This window comes from Acomys minous (assembly GCF_964271855.1).
Source record: "Acomys minous genome assembly, chromosome: 5".
NCBI lineage: Eukaryota > Metazoa > Chordata > Mammalia > Rodentia > Muridae > Acomys > Acomys minous.
The window spans coordinates 116,295,007-116,315,947 of record NC_140494.1 but is presented as its reverse complement, the minus strand read 5'-3'; the positions used below and the strand labels follow the sequence as shown (position 1 = coordinate 116,315,947).

The 20,941-nt window shown below is 43.5% G+C and overlaps 1 protein-coding gene across 3 annotated transcripts in view; it reads right to left on the bottom strand.

Annotated features, from left to right (window-relative positions):
• The window catches only part of PTPN9 (protein tyrosine phosphatase non-receptor type 9), a 79,220-nt gene that overhangs the window by 41,133 nt on the left and 17,146 nt on the right, over nucleotides 1-20,941 (bottom strand). The window contains exons 1-4 of one of the 3 annotated variants that reach the window (XM_084782268.1): nucleotides 8,304-8,454; nucleotides 4,645-4,788; nucleotides 2,446-2,535; nucleotides 1,662-1,786 (exon numbers count right to left, since the gene is read on the bottom strand). In XM_084782268.1, the coding sequence (XP_084638394.1) occupies nucleotides 1,662-1,786; nucleotides 2,446-2,535; nucleotides 4,645-4,698 (269 nt within the window). In that variant the 5' untranslated portion in view covers nucleotides 4,699-4,788; nucleotides 8,304-8,454. Of the gene's footprint in view, nucleotides 1-1,661; nucleotides 1,787-2,445; nucleotides 2,536-4,644; nucleotides 4,789-8,150; nucleotides 8,259-8,303; nucleotides 8,455-20,941 lie in introns of those variants that run through there. The other 2 variants (XM_084782267.1, XM_084782266.1) reach the window with 2 other exon arrangements.

Here is a 20,941-nt window from a genome sequence, read left to right as displayed (position 1 = left end):
CAATCATGAGAATAATGAGTTCTATACATGTTACATTCATAGTGACTTGGCCATCTGCATTTGTCTCATTTGAAGTAAGTGTTTTTCCTGTCTTCTTGGGTCTAAATTTCTTTTTTCTTTTTTTCTTTTTAATATTTATTTATTATTATGTATACATATACATCTACAGACCAGAAGAGGGCATGAGATCACATTATAGATGGTTGTGAGCCACCATGTAGTTGCTGGGAATTGAACTCAGGACCTCTGGAAGAGCAGTCAGTACTCTTAACCTCTGAGCCATCTCACCAGCCCCTGGGTCTAAATTTCTGAATGAGATTCAATATTTACCCTATCTCAACTCTAATAGCTTAACTTCTTTATCTTGATCTAAAATGATCTTGTCCCCTAACCAACTAAGCGTGGTTGTAAAACTATACTATCTTGTCTTCAATGCTCCTCAGAGACTTGAGAAGGAATAAAACTTAAATTCCTGAGTGAACCAGTAGTGTGGGTTAGCAGCTTCCAAAATGTACAAATTGACTTAAGACAGTTTACTGCCTGACCAGTCACCCAAAACACTTTATAACGTTGGAGCCTCATCTTCAGCTTTCTGGCCTAATATCTCTCAAACTTGTTTGCAGGGCGTCTTTTGTTTTCGAGACAGGATTTCTCTGCGTAGCCTTGGCTGTCCTGGACCTTGATCTGTAGACCAGGCTGGCCTTAAACTCAGAGATTCACCTGCCTCTGCCTCCCAAGCGGTGAGTGGTGAGCGCTGAGCTTAAAGGTGTGCACCACCACTGCCTGGCCCCCAGGGCATTTTAACATGAACAGAACTAACACAAAGATGACCTAGGCCTTGTGACCCAGGCCTGTAATTTCTGCTATTTGAGATGTTGAGGCAGGAAAATACTAAATTCCTGAACTATGGAATGATTTCAAGCCCAGCCTGGGTAACTAAGTTGGGCTGCATCTCAAAGTTAAAGGTTTTAAAAAAAAAAAAAAAAAAGGGAGAGAGCTAAGGATATAGGCTAATGGTAAGAGTTTGTGTCCTATATTAGCATGTGGAGGTCATATATTAACACACACACACACACACACACACACACACACACACACACACGGAATCAACAGAGTACCTTTCTTCCTTACTCTCTTCAAATAAATCATTCTCAGTGTATTAACAACTATTATGAATTATCTTTCTCAGCTTCTATTAATCCTCAACTAGGCAAGGTGATGCAAACAAAGAGCATCCAGCACCCTGATGATACCAGAAATACACACATTCTTAAAAACATGAGTTGTAGCTGGGCATGGTGGTATGTGCCTTTCTTTAATCCCAGCACTCGGGAGGCAAAGGCACAGAGATCGCTGTGAATTCAGGCCAGCCTGGTTTACAAAGTGAGTCCAGGACAGCCAGGGCTACACAGAGAAACCCTGTCTCAAAAAGAAAAAAAGAAAAAAAGAACCAAAAAACAAAACAAAACAAAAACATAAAAGCAAAAAATAAGACAGACAGACAAACAAACAAACAAACAAAAACCATGATTGTTTTTTACTCATAGACTGTCCAGGCTGTATCCTAGGGCCATAGTGAGAGCACTTCTAAGTTTAATCAATTCAAAAACTGTCACTTTCCTAAAGGAGGTAGATACCCACAAAATAATCTTACTGCTTACCTATCCACAGCTCTGTCCAGCAAGTAAAACAAGGCCTGGAGTACCACATGTTGGACAGACTTGTGAGGATGATGTAATCTGGCAGTGAAAAGGGCAATGGAGGCTCCCGTTGGGTCTCGAACATTCTATAGCAAATAAATCAGGAAATGAGAAAAAAAAACTCACAGCAATCTTTTAGACTTATTATCTGGGATAAAGGTTTGACACATGAAGAAAGCAGCTACTAACAGAACTTCCTTGATTTGTATTCATTCTTCCAAAAAGTGAGAACTGTTATCACTACGCTACACCTGATTCTCTCAGCATTCCAATGAGCCATATGTGGCTTAAAAAAAAAAAAGGCACATTTTCTTCAACAGCAGAAGAATCAAAGGTTAATTCTACACTGGTTTTATAACTAATTTCCAAGGCATGATGGAGAGAAAAAGATCAAAATAATGACTTCCATGCTACCTTAAACATATTATCACATATTTATCTGAGACCAAGAGATCTCTAATAAGTGAAGAGTTTCCACTAAGTAAGTAAGGATGTATTCTGACACGTTATCTACACTTCCCAAGATGCTGAACAAAAACTCTGATGGATCAATGAAGAAAAAATTTTAAGTCTACTGCTCCATAACTCAATAATTCGACTATTATTAATGTCTAATCATTTTAATTAGCAATAACCCAATTTTTATTCAAATAATTTAGTGGCAAAATGTGTTGATTAGGAATGTAGACACAAAAATCTAACTAGGAAAACAGCTACAAACCCAAGTCAGGTTCTAAAGACTCACCAAGATGGTAAACTTCCCACTGAGGATCTCAGAACGGAGAGGTTCCTCATGAGGCTTCAGTTTCACAATGCCTTCCTTTCTTCTTGTTTCCTAAAAAGGAAACAATAAAGAGATGAACTAATATGAAAATATAAACATCCAAAACAACATTATGTTGCCATCTCAGAGCTAAGGTACATAGAAATCAACTAAACAAACTGTGAATTCCTTTGTACCATGCCTTAGTATCCCAAGGCAGGTAACTGTTGCCAAAATTCTTGTCCACAGCTACCTTATCAGATGCCTCTAATAGTCAGCTCTAGGTTGGTCATTCAAAACTATCTATTTCTAGTGCACCTTTCTTTCTTTCTTTTTGTTTGTTTTGTTTTTCAAGACAGGATTTCTCTGTGTAGCCTTGGCTGTCCTGGACTCACTTTGCAGACCAGGCTGGCCCTGAACTCAGAGAGATCCTCCTGCCTCTGCCTCCAGAGTGCTGGGATTATAGGGGTGTAGCACCACAGCCAGCTCTAGCACACATTTCTGCACCTCACACTCAGACTCTGTTTATAGGACACACGTCTATATGATATAGGACATAGGCTAGCCCAAAGGCATAAACAAACCAAACTCATGACCTTCTTTCTATATGAATCCACTCCACTTCAATGTTTCCAAAATTAATAAATGCTACCAGGACTGATCTTGACACAGAAGTCTCAACCCAGAATATCTGACTCATTTTCCTCACATACCAGTTTAAGCAGCTCCTACCTATCTGAACTCTAGAACTTTCTCCACCTCTTCTGACATTATGTACTTAATAATACTGCCATTCTGGCCCCAGGATAACCATTGAGATACACCCTCCAAAAATACTATGGCAAGTCGGGTGTGGTGGTACATATCTTTAATCCCAGCACTCAGGAGGCAGAGGCTGGCAGATCGTTGTGAGCTCGAGGCCAGACTGGTCTACAAAGGGAGTCCAGGACAGCCAAAGCTACACAGAGAAACCCTGTCTCAAAAAACAAACAAACAAACAAACAAAAGTTGTATGTTATGTTACTTCATGGTTAGAAAATTTTTCTGAAGAAATATACTATCTCTACTTAAGAAAAAAAAGTTTGACTGGGTGTAGTGACACATGCCTTTAATCCCAGCACTCAGGAGGCAGAAGCAGGCAGATCTCTGTGAGTTCAAGGCCAGCCTCATCTACAAAGAGAGCTCCAGGACAGCCAGGGCTATTACACAGAGAAACCTTGTCTCAGAAAAAGAAAAGAAAAGTTCTCACACTGGGCACTGTGGTATATGCCTGTAATCCCAGCACTCAGGGAGGCAGAGGAAGGCTGATATCTGAGTTTGAGGCCAGCCTGGTCTACATAAGCAAGTTCAGGACAGCCAAGGCTACACAGAGAAACCCTGTCTCAAAAACAAACAACAAACAAAACGTCCTAAGGGGGCTGGAGAGTTGGCTCAGCAGTTAGGAGCACTTGTGCTTTTGTAGATAGATGACATGATTCCAGCCCTGGCATCCCATATGGCAGCTCACAACTACCTGTAAATGCAGAACTAGGAAATCCAATGCCCTCTTCTGACCTCTGTGGGCACCAGGTATGCACATGGTAAATATACATACTCATACATATAAAACAATGAAGTATTTTTTAAAAACATAGTCAGGTGGTAGTGGCTCACACCTTTAATCCCAGCACTAGGGAGGCAGAGGAAGTCTACATTGGTGAGAAACCCTGTGTCAACAAAGCAAACAACAAAACAGACACTGCTCTTAACAGGACCTAATACAGCTGTCCTCTTTCCCAGAACTAACACCCCCCACCCTTTTCTTGAATGACTCTCTAAGCTCATCGTTCACCAAAACGACAGCTTTCTAAAACTTGAAGGGGGCTGTAAACTAAGCCTGTGAAATATACCAGATATGTCAGCCAGGAGGCAGAGAAGGGAGCAAGGGCTCAAACTCCAGGAAAAAGTCTGTCACAGGATGACATCACGGTACTCATCATCACAAGGAGCAAACTCTGGGCACAGGAGTAGTATTCCCAGACTGGCCAGCACACCCTAGGTGCTCACAGGAATGGTGGACACTGATCCATTTTTAACAGAGTGAAAGAGAACTAGAAAATCAATATGTATGAAGGAGACAAAAAACAAAAACAAAACAAAACAAAAAAACCCCAGACACTTAGCTAGCATTGCGCCACGCACTCTGTAGGAGTGAAACAACTCCACGGCCCGGAGCACATCAAACTTTCTGGCCATGAGGAACTTGACAGCCACATTCCAAGAGAGTGGGGAGACATTGTACTGAGCCGTCCACTTGTTGATCTCCTCCAGAAACTGCTTGGTAGCCTGTTTAACACACAAAGTAAGAATAATTAGCAAAAAGAGAACACAGTTTAGAAACATCAAAGGAAGAAGCAGGCAAAAATTATTATTTGTTCCCCAAACAAGACTTAGCTACACAGCAAGTTTTAGGCCAGTCTCACAAAAGAGAGGAGAAGGCCGGGGAGATGGCCCACACCTCACCACTCAGGGATGCAGAGACAGGTGGATCACTGTGAGTTCAAGGACAGCCTGGTCTACAAAGTGAGTCCAGGACAACCAAAGCTACACCGAGAAACCCTGTCTAAAAAAAAAAAGAGGAGAGGGGTAGCTAGAAAGATGACTTGACAGATAAAGGCACCTGCCACATGGCAGAAGGAAAAGAACAGATCCCTACAAATTGTCCTCTGAACTCCACATGCATGCAAGCATGCAAACAAAGAAATAAGAGTAATTTTAACTTTTAATTTATACGAAAAATTAAAATGGTTAAAGTTTATATAACTTTGCTGGGTGCAGTCACAGACACCTGTAACCCCAGCACTCGGGAGGCAGAGGCAGGTGGATCTCTGTGAGTTCAAGGCCAGCCTGGTCTACAAAGCGAGTCCAGGACTACACTGAGAAACCCTGTCTCAAAAAACCAAAATAACAAAGCAAAACAAAAAAATGTGTATAATTTTATTCTTTATTTTTAGGGTAACAAGTATAGTCAGTTCAGAGAGGACATGGGATTGCCCCTAATGAGAAATAGCCCCTTCTAACAACTGAGATTAGAGCACTCTGCCAGCACCCCTGGGTTCAGACAAAATATCTTTCGGTCTCTTCATTTCAGAATTATTTAAATTAAGATTTTTTTTGTGCATGTATATTCTGAGTAGCTAAAAGATTTCTGCACTGCCATTCTGTTCTAACAATTTAGAAACATTCTTGACTATTAGTCTAGAAAATGATGAAATTTCTGAATTTTAAGTGTAGCCATTATCAATCAATCAACTCACAGTTGATTGTATCTATTCAGCTGCGCAAAGTGGAACAGCCCTTTAATATAAGCACTCAGCAGGCAGTGAGAGGCAGGAGGATCTCTATGAGTTCAAGGCCAGCATGATCTACATAGTGAGTTCCAGGACAGTCACAGATATATAGTGAGACCTTGTCTCAAAAAAAGCAAAACAACAAAAAGATGTATCTATTCAAACTAAGCCATACTTTTTCTTAACTTACACCAAGGAAAAATATAAAGCTGAAGCTACTCCAAAGGTGTGAGGCCCTACTTAGTACGTGACTATGGATTGGGAAGTCTCTCTTACTAAGTTATCGGTTGACAAATAAGGGGGAAGCAGGCATGGTGGCACATGCCTTTAATTCCAGCACAGGTAGGTAGATCTCTGGGAGTTTGAGGCCATTCTGTTCTACATATCAAGCAGGATAGCCAGGACTATTTAATAGAGACCCTGCCTCGAGGGGGGTGGGGGCGGTGGGAATAAGGGTTATACATGCCTGAAATTTCATCATTCCAGAAGCAACAAAAGGGCCAGGCAGTGGTGGCGCACACCTTTATCCCAGCACTTGGGAGGCAGAGGCAGGCAGATCCCTGAGTTTGAGGCCAGCCTGACCTACAGAGTGAGTTCCAGGACAGCCAACAAAAGTAAAAAACAAACAAACAAACCAGAAGAAGAGGAGGGGGAGAAAGGCAAAAGAGTCCCCAAGTTTACCCTGGTCTACACAGCCAGCCTACACCACTCAAGACCCTATCAAACAAACAAAAGGAAAACAAGGGGGAAAGGCTAAGGGCTATGACCTACTTCAGAGACTTGGCAACAACCTCCCTTGCAATCCAGTCCAAATTGCTACATACTGTTTAAACAACTGCTACATGCTGTTTAACCAACTACCAAACTAGAATCCAGGAGAGGCAGCATACCTTACAACACAGCACCCGATTCAGCCCCAATTTTCTAGGAAAGCACAAAGGATGTTTATAACCCAGAGGAAAGTCCAAGGCCTGAGCACAGTTGAGTGTTGAGCCTTGCAAGTGAGGAAATAGAACATATCACTTCAGAAAAAGAAGCAGAAAACCAACAAGCACAGAGCACGGAAAGAGTCAAGGAGCAGACCATCAAGAAAAGCTTTCAGAAGACCACACTACCCACAACCAGCTGAAGCCAGACCAGAGAGTCTCAGAGAAGACAACATAACAAATTAAGAAAACCATTAGAGTTTATCTGTAGAGTGGGTACCCAGCATCAGAATGAGAAAAGAAAGAAAAGCAGACACCCGATGCCAAGACAAAGCCCCAGCCAGTCAGGAAGGTCCCCAAGAACTTTTCAAACGGGGCATGCTTTTTGGTGAACATATCACCTTTTACTCTTTTCTTGAAAGGGTCTCACTGTGTAATTCTGGCAGCCTGGAACTTACTACCTAGACCAGGCTGGCATGGAACTCAGAGATCCTCCGATTTCTGCTTCCGAGAAACGCTGGGATTAAAGGTGTGTGCAGCCACACCCAGTTTAACACATCACCTTTTTTTTTTTTTTTTTTTTTTTTTTGGTTTTGCGAGACAGGGTTTCTCTGTGTAGCCTTGGCTGTCCTGGACTCTCTTTGTAGACCAGGCTGGCCTGGTGAACTCAACAGTGATCCGCCTGCCTCTGCCTCCAGAGTGCTGGGATTAAAGGTGTGCGCCACCACGCCCGGCTTCAACACATCACCTTTTAAATCTAGTCTTATAATGGACTTCCGATGTTGTTTGTAAATAAAACACTAGAGTAAGAGAGCACACCTTTCTCACTGCTTAGCTGTAAGAACATGCATCAAGCATTGTGTAGAAAGGGGAAATCTGAATGGCCAGAAGGGGAAATGATGAACACATACCCAACTGGTAAGATGACCCTTCATTGTGACAAGCCACGTCCTAGGAGCCTGTTAGGTGACACTGCAGAGATGACAACCAAATGTCTATTTATCCCAGATAAGTAACCAACTACAAGTGAAAGTGACTTACAGTTTGGTAAGCCAGTGAGGTTATTGGGATTAAGTCATAGGAACAGGGACAATTAGTTCAAAGGCAGCTATATCACTCTCAACCTGGCTGCTGACACTGGAAAGCTACAGCCTTAGAGCTCTGTGCACAATTTTCATGCAGCACAGCAGGTCAGAAAGCCTCCTCCAGGCCGCTCTGCATTCTCATTCTTATTCATATATATATTCATACAGTCTCATTCTCTGCCCCCCTCTCTGAGACAGGGTTTCTCTGTGTAAGAGCCCTAGCTGTCCTGGACTCACTTTGTAGACCAGGCTGGCCTCGAACTCAGAGAGATCTGTCTGCCTCCGCCTCCCAAGTGCTGAGAGTAAAGGCGTGAGCCCCCACTCCCCGGCTCTGCATCCACTCTTACCTCTAACAATTGTTCCTACTTCTATAAGGTGGGTAAGAGGGAAACGGTTTCTACGCCTCTTGCTAGCTTCAGGAACTTTTTGAATCTTGTGAGTTGTTACTTCCTGAGTCTCATGAACCTCTTCTCCTTCCTGGAAGGAATGTTTCAACTTACATGTTAAAACTTCTTTAGTCTTTTTTTGTTTGTTTGTTTTTGTTTGTTTGTTTTTGTTTTTCCTTCTGAGACAGGGTTTCTCTGTGTAGCCTTCGCTGTCCTCGACTTGCTTTGTAGACCAGGCTGTCCTCGAACTCACATTGATCTGCCTGCCCCTGCCTCCCAAGTGCTGGGATTAAAGGTGTGCACCACCACTCCCGGCAAAACTTCTTGAGTCCTAAGAAACCTATGTCTAAGATCCATGCGTGATGGTGCATGTGGGTAGTCCCAGCACTCGGGAGGCAGAGGTAGGCAGATAGATGTGAGTTTGAGGCCAACTTGTTCTACAAAGTGAGTCCAGGACAGGCAAGGGTACACAGAGAAACTCTGTCTCAAAAATCAAAAAACTAAACCCCCCCCCAAAAAAAACCCCAAAACAAAACAACACAAAATTTCCCTCTAGAACAGTGGTTCTCAATCTTCCTAACCCTGTAACCCCTTTAATATAGTTCATGTTGTGATGACCCCAATCATAAAATTATTTTATTGCTACTGTTATGAATTGTAATGTAAGTATCTGATAAGCAGGCTATCTGATATGCAACCTAAAGGGGTCATGAGCCACAGGGTGAGAACCACTGCTCTAAAATGAAAAATTTGAATTCCCAGGCAACTGCTGCAAAACAAAGTCAGATATAAGGTCTCACATTATACCAGTGCTCAGGAGCCAGAGGCAGAAGTATCTTCACAAGTGGCAGACCTGCCTGGTCTACATAGCAAGTAACAGGCCAGCCAGAGTAGCAGTTTCATATACTTCCTTCAAAGTACATTTTGCCTTTTTTTTTTTTTTTTAAGATTTATTTATTTATTACATATACAATGTTCTGCCTGCATGTATGCCTGCACACCAGAAGAGGGCATCAGATCTCATTACAGATGGTTGTGAGCCACCGTGTGGTTGCTGAGAATTAAATTCAGGATCTCTGGAAAAGCCGTTAGTGCTCTTAACCGCTAAGCCATTTCCCTAGCCCTCATATCTTGCCTTTTAAAAAAACTTTCTTCCTCCTCTTCCTCTTCCTCTTCCTTTTTTGTTTTTTGTTTTTGTTTTTGTTTTTGTTTTGAGATAGGGTTTCTCTGTGTAGCCTTGGCTGTCCTGGACTCTTTGTAGACCAGGCTGGCCTCAAACTCACAGTGATCCACTTGTCTCTACCTCCCCGAGTGCTGAGATGTACATCACCGTGCGCAGCTCTCCTTTCTTTTTGGAGACTTAGTCTAGGACACCCTGGCTGGCTTGGAATTCGTTGTAGACTAGGTTTGCTTTGAATTCATACAGATCCACCTGCTCTGCCCCTTAAGTGGTGGGACTAAAGGCATGAGCCACCATACCCAGGATATAAAATTTTAAAATTCATTTGCATAGAAAATCTTTCATGTTTTTAATTTGTATTGTTTTAATATGTAATGAAAAATTAATGATATATTTATGGGGAACAGTATGATGTTTTTATACCTACATGTGTACATATTCATACACTGCAGAATGATTAAATCAAGCAAATTATTAGCTGAAATAATTATTTTTATTCTTTTTGGGTTTTTTGGGGGGGTGGTTTGGTTTGGTTCCTTTTTTTGTTGGTTTTTTGTTTTTTTGGTTTTTTTTCTTTCTGTTTTTTGAGACAGGGTTTCTCTGTGTAGCCTTGGCTGTCCTAGACTCACTTTGTAAACCAGGCTGGCCTGGAACTCACAGAGATCCACCTGCCTCTGATTCGTGAGTGCTGGGATTAAAGGTGTGTGCCACCATGCCAGGCTTAATTATTTTATTATGATGTAAACACTTCACATGTGTTCTTAGCAATTTTACTTTTACCCTTACCATGAACTATAATTACTACCCTATGCAGGAGCTCTGTCACCTCACACCAGGTTGTACTTTCATCTCTCCATTCTGTTCCCCTTCCAGTTCTGGTGCCCACCACTCTGGACTTCAAATACTTTAAATTCCATAAATACATGAGAACATGCAGTGTTGGCTCTTCTCTAATTACTTCTCAGCCTTTTGGTTAAGATCAAGTGTTCTTTTCTGCACTGTGTCTGCTTTTAACAAACTCAGTTCCTCCAAAATTCTTAATGTCCTGCAGCTCTCTCCCAATAGCTGTTGCCTTAAGCTGACCTCTGTCCCCCTGCTGGTCAGGATGTTGTTCTTGGCTGGAAGCACGGGAACAATTCCTCCTGGTTTGGCTTGTACAGGCCCTAAATGAAGAGAGACCAATGTACTGTAAACAGTGATGTGATGTTTACAGATACAAACACACACACACCACCTGTTCTGTCTGGCCTCAGACTCCTGCATCTCCATCCCTCTGGCAAAATAGATAAAACCTGAAAAAAGTCAGAAAGGGTAGTCTCATCTTCACAGTCTTTCTAGATAAATTTACGTATCTTCTTACATGTGAATTTTGTACCACCAATAAGATGAGTGTGTGTGTGTGTGTGTGTGTGTGTGTGTGTGTGTGTGTGTGTTGTGTGTGTGTGTACACTCAGTGGTTTCCTTGTTGATCACCAGAAAAAAACACGTCCTAGAAACTCTGACAAGCAACATACTCTTCAAGAGGGATAACTGAAATTCTTCAAATTAATTCTCAATGTATTTCCTGGTGAAAAAAGGAACAGGCCAAAAGATGAGTCACAGCTTAGAAACTATTTCAGCTCAAGGTCAATGCTGGAATACATCTTGGCTTCTAAGTAGCTACAAGGGGTCACAGTTCAAATAGCACTGATCTTCCTTTGGGAAAAGATCTGAATTAATATACTGAAAAACTGGTACTATCACTTACAATCCCCTTCAACTGACTCTTCCAGTAAAAGTTAAGATTTGTTCCAGTACAAGCAAAAGACAGAGAGTGTAACTACACTCCACAAATCATGTTTATTTGGAGTTTATTTTGAAGTGGGTTTTTTGTGGGGGTTGTTTGTTTGAGGGTTTCACTGTGTAGCCCTAACTGGCCTGGGACTCCTCTATGTAGATCAGGCTAGCCTTGAACTTCTAGAGATCTCAATGCTTCTGCCTCCCAAGGGCTGGATCACAGGCCAGCAAGTCGCTTACTACAGCAGCAAGGCCAAAGATGTTTGAGAACCTGCTATAAAACAGCAGAGAAAACTGGAAATTAAGCAGATGACATGCTGGATGCTATCCACTGGTGCTGAAATAACGTACAGAGAGAAGAAAACCAACAAGACTGGACATTAGTGGCATACACCTGCAACCCTGGCATGTTAGTGGCACACACCTGCAACCCTGGCATGTTAGTGGCACACACCTGCAACCCTGGCATGTTAGTGGCACACACCTGCAACCCTGGCACCCAGGATGCTAAGGCAAGAGAATTACCATTAGCTCAAGGTGAATCAGAGGACAATGATTCCAAGGCAAGCCTAGGCTAGACTGTGAGGCCCTGTGTCAAGAATAAATAAGGCTGGAGAGTTAGTGCAGTTGTCATAGCAACTGGCTAAAGTACACAAAGCCCTGGGTTCAATCCCTAGTTGCACATAAACTATATATGGGAGTACATGCCTAAAATCCTACCGTTCAGAAGGTTGAAGGCCTACACAGAAAATTCCAGGCCAGCTGGGATACATGAGACCTTGCTTCAAAACCAAATAAACAAATAAACAAGACTATGTTTTTAAGATGTATTTTTATTTTACATGTATGGGTGTTTGGCCTGCATGTATGTCTGTACATCACATGTGTGCAGTGCCTGAGGAGGCCAGAAGCGTGTGTCAGATCCCCCGGAACTAGAGTTACAGATGGCTGTGAGAGAAATGTGGGTGCTGGGAATTGAACCCTGGTCCTCTGGAGGAGCAGCCAGTGCCTTCAACTGCTGAGCCATCTCTCAAGCCCCATGTATGTATGTATGTATGTATGTATGTATGTATGTATGTATGTATGTGTGAAATGCTAGAAATTCCTCCCATGGAACCACTCCTCACTTTTCCTTACTAAACATACATTCCAAGGCCATGGGTAAAAGCATTTCCTGTGTAAGCAAAATAACCTGAGTTTGGTTCATGGAACCCAAGCACAAAGCCTGATGCAGTGCATGTTCTATATTGCTTTCTGATGCTATAACAAACACTATGACAAAAAGTGATTTCATGCCACTTGCTTTTGCCCTCAGGACCTTCTCAGGCAGGATCACATTTCCATTTGATACATATATCCAACTTTATGGCTTGGCACATCAGATCATACCCAGTTCATAAGAAGCAGCTCAGACCACATGGTAACCTAGTAGCCCATTATCAAATGTTCTATTTCTACTAAAGCTCTCTCTCAGAAGGAGAACAGTTACCTGAGATGGCAGTAAGGCCTTGCTTCACAGGGTTTCCGCTATGATTAACCTATGAGTACCTGTCAGAGGCTCCAAACAGCATCTCTACTGAGTCTGCTGGTTCATATAGCTCAAATGGCAGAGCAGCCTATATTGTAGCCTGTTGTAGAACCTGCTCATGTTCCAGGCCCCACTCAAAGCTAGCAGCAACTTTCTGGATCCCTGGGTATATGGACTAGAACAGCACACCCAACCAAGAAATGTGCTGCCTCCAAAAGATAAGCAGGCCCACCAAACACTATACTTCCTCTCAGATGATGGGAAGGATCAAGTCCAACAAATTTTATTTTACCTTAGAAGGAACATCTATCTCTACACATCCTGCACTAGAGCACTCTTTGAATTTCTACTGGATTTATTTCCTATCCTCTAAGTATATGTGATACCAGGTCCAGACTGGTTGCTACCTCCTGCTTATTTGGTCCTGTTAGCATAATGTCTTCAATTTAGTGGACCAGCGTGATACCTTGTGGAAGAGTGAGACAATCAAGATTCTGTCAAACCAAGTTATAACACAGGGCTGGAGAGTTAACATACCCTTGAGGTAAAATAGTCAAGGAATACTGTGGGCCTTAAGACATGAAAGCAAATTGCTTCTGTTGGTCCTTGTGGACAAGTATAGAGAAGAACAGCATCTGTTAGATCAATAGCTATATGCCAGGTATCAGGGGGTGTATTGATCTGCTCAAAGACACTACATCTGGCACATCAGCTGCAACTGGAGATACTACATGGCTAACTCTGTGACAGCCAATTGTCATTTTCCATGTTCCATCTATTGTTTGCAGGGACCAAATAGGAGGGCTAAAGGGGGACATGGTGGGAACCGTCACCATTACCTTCAAAGCCTTTGAAGGTGGCAATAATTTCTCTAATCCCTCTAGGGATGTGATACTGTTTTAGGTTCACTGTTTTCCCCAGGAAGAGCAACTCTGATGGCTTCCATTTGCCCATTCCAGTCATAACGGCCTTCACTCCATAGGCCTGGGAACCACCATGGGGATTGTGCCCACTTGTAAGCATCCCATTTATACTGCTGGAAAGGGATAGAAGATAACAACGTTTGGCCATACCTACCTATCTAGTGATCTTTAACAAAACTTTTTCTTCTTCTTTTTTTTGTAGCTTTGGCTGTCCTAGACTCACTTTGTAGACCAGGCTGGCTTGAAACTCACATTGATCCACTTGCCTCTGCTTCCTAAGTGCTGGGATTAAAGGTGTGCGCTACCACGCCCGGCTAACAAAACACTTCTTCAGGAATAAAAGAAACAGCGGGTAAGCAGGCCCTGCCCTGAGAACAAGGGAGGTGGCCCTGATCCAGGGCTCTGAGTTGACCTCACTCCAACATCTAGCCCATGTATGACCTGCTGCAACACATGAAGGGGCCAGACCTGCAGATTCAAAGATTAAGAATCTCCTTGACACACCGCAACAACGGGATATCCAACAGCCGTCCCAGTGAGGATCTGGTTACGATAGTGTAGGCCTCCAACCAGACCCATGACTCGTAGCAATGAACATCTGAAAGTAAACATATATGGACAAAAGTCTATACTGCATGATTCACTACAGCTTCTGTGACAAGATTTTTTTGTTTGTCTGATTGTTTATTTTACTGGGGGAGAGGGATTTTGGTGCATGATGTGTAAATCATAGACATTCAATAAAAAGTTTTTAAAAAACAAAAAAAATAAAAGAAATACCTGGACATGGTGGCATACCTTGAATCCCAGCACTCAATGAGGCAGCGGCAGAAGGATCTGTGTGAATTCTGAAGCCAGCCTGATCTATATAGTGAGTTCTAGAACATTCAGGACTACATAGAGAAACACTGTTTCAAAAAAAAAAAAAAGAGAGAGAGAGAGAGAGAAAGAAAAGGAAGGAAGGAAGGAAGGAAGGAAGGAAGGAAGGAAAGAAAACAAAAATAGCAAAAACATAGTCTTGACAAAAACAAAACATAGTCTCAACATTACACCAAACTCTCAAGAGCTGCTACTTAAAAAAAGTTTGGGCAAGAGACTAACCTTAACAATGGATCAAGAAAAAAACATTGGAACTCTCAGTTCCACAGACAGTAATCTTGACTCCCACATTGGAGAATAACCCAGAAGAGTAAAGAACAGACTTCTGAGACAGCTGCTCCCAGGGGCTGGAGAGAGACGGCTCAGAGGTTAAGAGCACTGTTGCTCTTGCTGAGGAACCAAGTTTGGCTCCTAGCACCCACATCAAGCAGCTCACAACCCCCTGTAATTCCAGCCCCATGGGATTCAACACTCTTTTCTGGCCACCTCGGGCACTCACTCACATGCACATTTTTAAAAACCAAACATATATTTAAAAAGAACACAGCTGCTTCTAGCTCTGGGACAACAGAGCAGAAGGACCTAAGTCTGATCCTCAACAACCACCTACAGAGCTGTCTGTGGTAACTGGCAAGGCAAAGACAAATGGGCCGCAGCCAGTCTACCCTAAACAGCTAGTCCCACGTCCCTGTGAGAGACCCTACCTTAAACCCCACAGAACTGGGGAGATGGCTCAACGGGTCATAATTTTTGCTGCACAATATGCAGTTTCAACACCCAAATTAAGCCAGATATGACCATGTGTGCCCATAATCCCAGTACTGGGGATGGAATACAAACAAGAGGGTTATGGGGGCTCACTGGCTGCTCGCCTAGCCAATTGGTGAGCTCCAGGCTTAGTGTCACAAAGAAGGAAGATAGAGAAGTAACTGAGGAAGACTTACGATGGAAGATCTCTGGCCTCCACAGGAGGGTACATACACAGACAAAAACAAAAGTAAAAACCAACCAACCATTGGGATCCCAGCCATGTAATCATCAAAGAACAAATGCAGAGAAGGTCTGGGAGTAAAGTAGAGTTCACCCTCTCACTCGCTCAATGTTACACAGGGTTTCTCTGTGTAGCCGTGCCTGTCCTGGACTCGCTTTGATCCTTTCTAAATCTAAATTTTTTCTTCTGAAAAGATAAGGCTTAATGGAACAATGAAGGAGAAAGACTCTACTACCAAACCTGGCACATAATAATCTCTGAATATGTGACTTTTCGCTGTTGGTTTGGTTTGATTTTGGATTTTCAAGACAGAGTTTCTCTGTGTAGCCTTGGCTGTGCTGGAACTCACTCTGTAGACCAGGCTGATCTTGAACCCAAAGATCCGCCTGCCTCTGCCTCCCAAATGCGGAGACTAAAGGCGTGCGCCACCAAGCCCATCTTGTTTGCTTTTTCTTTAATCCAGTTGTTTCACACAAAATTTCTTTCAACAGAGAGTTCCTTAGAATTGTGTTTCCTGTTTTGTCCCTGCAGCCTAAATCAATTCAGCCTTTCTACTCCATTATACCCGATGGCATAATTTCAAAATAGAAACCTACAGTATGTGTTCATCTGAAAGAAGACAAAGGGAAGGGAGAGCCTCCAAGGGAGCAATTCTTCCTTATCCACACAGGGCAGTTACAGCAGGAAGAATTTTCATTTCCACTCCCTTCTCTAAGTGCTTTCTGCTCTCAGACGATAATGGCAGCCCCAATGACTAACACTGCCATCCAAGCACTAACTGTTTTCTCCTGTGTTCCCAGCCCCTCATTTCCTCCTCCTCCTTTTCCTCCTCTTCCTTCTTCTGTTTTTTGCTTTGTTTGGTTTTGGTGGGGTTTTTTTGGTTTTTTGTTTGTTTGTTTGTTTGTTTGGTGTCCCCCCCCAGACTGGGTTTCTCTGTGTAGCCTTGACTCTCCTGGACTCCCTTTGTAGACCAGGCTGTCCTCGAACTCACAGGGATCCCCCTGCTTCTGCCTCCCTAGTCCTGGGATTAAAGGTGTGCACTACCATGCCCAGCTGATTTCTTCCTTCTATTTTGAACAGATACATCCCTAAGCTGCCCAAATTGGCCTTGAACTTACTCAGTAGCCCAGGCAAGCAATGAACTTATGATTCTTCTTTTATTTTTTTATTTTTATGAAACAGAGTTTCTCTGTGTAGTCTTTGTGTCCTGGACTCACTTTGTAGACCAGGCTGGCCTCAAACTCATAGTGATCCACCTGCCTCTGCCTTCCAAGTGCTGGGATTAGAGGCATGTGCCATTACGCCCGGCCAGAACTCATTTTAGATGGTTATGAGCCACCATGTGGTTGCTGGGAATTGAACTCAGGGCCTACTGAAAGAGCATACAGTGGGGCTGGAGAGATGGCTCAGTGGTTAAGAGCACTGTCTGCTCTTCCAAAGGACCCGGGTTCAATTCCCAGCCACCACACAGCAGCTCACAACTGTCTATAAAACCAGTTCCAATGGCAACACCCTCACACTAAAATAAAATTAAATAAATTATAAAAAAGAAAGAAAGAAAGAAAGAAAGAAAGAAAGAGCATGTAGCACTCTTAACCTCTGAACCATCTCTCCAGGCCCAAACTTGTGATTCTTTCTATGATGGTGAAATAACAAGCCTGGAGCACCAAGCCTACTATCCCGGTTCAAATGAAAACAGCCCTCACAGGCTCATATATTTAAATGGATTTTTGTTTTGTTTTGTTTTTATATATTTGAATGTTTAATCACCAGGGAGTGGAACTCTCTAATAAGATTAGAAGGATTAAGAAGTGTGGCCTTGTTGGACAAAGTGTGTCACTGGGAGTGGGCTTTGAGGTTTCAAAAGCCCATGCTGTGGGGGGTGGGGATAGGGTGGGGGTGAATGGCACATGCCTTTAATTCCAGCGGCAGAGGCAGGCAGACCTCTGTGAGTTCAAGGCCAGCCTGGTCTACAAAGCAAGTCCAAGACAGCCAAGCTTACACAGAGAAACCCTGTCTCCAAAACACCAGAAACCACCCCCCATCCCCCCCCCCCAAAAAGCCCATGCCAGGTCCAGGTTCTCGCTGCCTGATCAAGACGTACAGGTTACTGCTCCAACGCCTGCGTGTGGCCATGGTGCCCACCATGATGATAATGGACAGAGCCCCCACTGTAAAACTTCCTTTTGTAAGACTTGCCTAGGTCACCTGACCCTTCAGAGCAATAGAACAGTGACTCAGCACTGAGCACAAGATCTTGTTAACAACACTGTTCCAACTCAGAGACTGCTCGTTACCATCATAAAGGACTTACTTCAGCTAAGACAAACATCAGGAGGAAAGTACAGCCAGACACCCAAGACTGACGACCTAAATAAGTAAAAAAATCTCAATGTCTGGTATTTTGAAGCTACTTCTGTATTTCAATAGCATGCTATTTCCCCTGCTATCCTGCAACAGATGCTTGTAGTAAACTACTCTCCCTTGTCCCTGCCTCCCCATCTTTCCTTCATTGTGATCAGGCTGGCCTCAGAGATCTGCCTGCCTCTGACTCCCCAAGTGCTGGAATGACAGGCGTGTGCCACCACGCCCGGCTACAACTGCACTTCTGAAAAGGTGATTGTGTGCAGTGGCACTGGCCAAAGCTCTGAAGATCGTAAGGCCAAATGACTATGAAGAAAAGCTTAACATCCATCCACCCTCTAAATGAAAGTAAAGGGAATGGTCTGAAATTCAGAACACTCCCACTTATGACATCAATCACTGTACAAGAACCAAAGGGGGAAAAGCTAAGTACAATTAAAAGATTTACGTCACACTGAGAACTGAACAATGGGGAACCAAGGCTGAACAAGTTAGTAAAGCTCCCCAAAGCTTCATGCTACAAGGAAAGGCCCCGAGTTAATTAGGCTATTAAACATGAAAAGCTCTTTAGCGTTAATGACTTCCTTCCACTGGAAGGAAGGAGTAAGGCTTATCAACACTCCAACAGCCAAGTGTTAAAGGCCCACTGCGTCTTTAACACCTGGCAAACAGAAAATGTCTATCCCCCTGTAAATACTAAATTTGGCCTGGGGATATAGGTACATCAGTGGTTGAGTGACTGTGGCATGACTAAAGTCCTAGATTCATTCCCAGTACCATCCACCCCCCCCCCCAACTTCCCCTACACCCAACACACACACAAAATGTCTTCTGTCTTCCTTATGAGAAAGCAAGGGTTAGACGGACTTCCTGGTAGGCAGACAGACAGGGAGAGGGGCCACAGCTAGGTAACAAAGGTGGTCCATTTCCAACACTGCCAGCTTCTTCCTCACCCTCCGGTTTGAAACAAAAACCTGGCAGCTTTTGCTCTAGCAGTTGGTCCTCTACCGATGGACTGGCTCAACAAGTTCAAGGGCTGCTCAGGATTGTCACCCCAGCTGCACACCAATCAACCATCCTGTCTTCAAACTAACCAACCCTAAAGTAGGGAGGAAACCCTCCAGACGCTGTAAGACCCCAGCCCTCAAGACACTGCGCTTCTTGGTGTCCAGAGTCCACCTCTGCTTTGCAGAGCCTTTTTCTCTGTGGTTTCTGCACGAGTGTTTCCTCACCCACCCTAAACAGCTTCCTGAAACCGCTGCTTCTGTGGCAGGACCTTGCTGAATTCTCCGCTGCCGCCTGTTGCAGTTCAGATCTCTCCTGCCTTTTAATTCTTTTAAGTGGCAAAAAAAACCCCAAACCTGATCCTCCCAGGCAATGCCTACCCTTAATTCCAGCACTTGGCAGAGGCAGGAGGATCTCTGAGTTCCAGGCAAGATCCAAGACAGCCAGGGCTACACAGAGAAAACCCGACTGGAAGTGTGGGGGATGTAGGGCACTAAGCCTGCACTATTAACCTAAGGTCTGGTGATGTTATCTCAGTCGCCAGGGTAAACCAAACCTGACCTGGGTGTCTAAAGGAGACACTCGGAAACTTTTTAGGGAAACCTTTAAAGTTACTCTTCATAGGGAGACAGACATAGCTTCAGATTTTTCTCCTATCCTGACTCTTCTGCAATGTTAAGACTAAGACAGACCAATTACTGTTTAAAAACAAAACTGGATGATGGTTAAGTTTCTTCTCTTCCAGGTGGACAACATTGTGGATCAGGGACCCTAAGGCAGAGCGACTGGCCCTATTTCTGTGTGGGCTACTGTCTGAGCTACACTGAGGTCCTTCTCTCTCTGCGGGAGTTAGAAGCTGTTTAAGTTTACATTTTTCTTGTATTTTAATTTTTTACCTGGCAGAGAAAACTAACTCAATCAAGACCCCTAGACTGTACCACTTAGTTCAAGGCTGGCTGCCAGTCACACATCATAGTAAAGACAACTTGAAGTCAGGCATGATGGCTCAGGACCGTGATCCCAGCACTCGGGAGGAAGACAGAGAAGGGCTGGTTGATCCTGAGTAGAACAACAAAAGAGGACAGGAGAAAAAGAGGGAGGAAGAAAAAAGAGATTCACAGCATGTGGGCGAAGTGTCCGAGGTCACTGAGCTAATCAACCGTTAAACTTGAATCCAAATGTTTTCAGAACAGTCTTCCCACTCCACAGACAGCCTGAGGAACTACAAGATCTACAGTATCCATCTCACAAGGAAGGAACATGAGGGTCTGTCTCAGCACGAAGTTACTCTGGAAGGAGACACATAACCAGGAATCTCTGGAGATATTTTTGATTTTTATTATGGTGTGTGTACGTGACTAGAGGTGGACGTCACAGCACACCTATGGAGAGCAGAAGAAACACTTGTAGAATTGGCTCTTTCCTTCAAGTGTACAACCCTTGGGATCGAACTCAGGCCTCCAAGCTTACAAGGCAAACTGCTACCCATTAAGTCATCTTGCCAATTTTGGTTTTTATTTATTTATTTTGAGACACAGACTCACTATACAGCTCTAGCTCACAGATAGCTTTCTGAGATCTTTTTGTTGTTGTTGTTTTGTTTGTTTTTCTTTTTTATATAATTCATTTCTTTTTATGTTATGTGCATAGGTGTTCTGCCTGCATGTAAGTCTGTGTGAGGCTGTCAGATCTTGGAGTTACAGACAGTTGTGAGCTGCCATGAGGGTGCTGGGAATTGAACCCCAGGTCCTCTGGAAGAGCAGGCAGTGCTCTTAACCACAGAGCCATCTCTCCAGCCCATGATTGTTTGTTTTTCAAGAGAGGTAGCCCTGGCTATCCCGGACTCCCTTTGTAGACCAGGCTGGCCTCCAGGTCACAGAGATCCACCTGCCTCTGCTTCCCACGTGTTGGGATTAAAGGCGTGCGCCACCACCCTGCTGTCTTTCTGAGATCTTCTAGCTCAGCTCCTACATGCTTTGACTACCACACCTAACTAAACATAATATTTTAAAAAGATTTTCAGGGGTTGAAGAGATAGCTCAGTGGATCAGCAGCTTGCTACACAAACATGAGGCCCACAGTGTGTGACCCAAATTTTCAGATGAA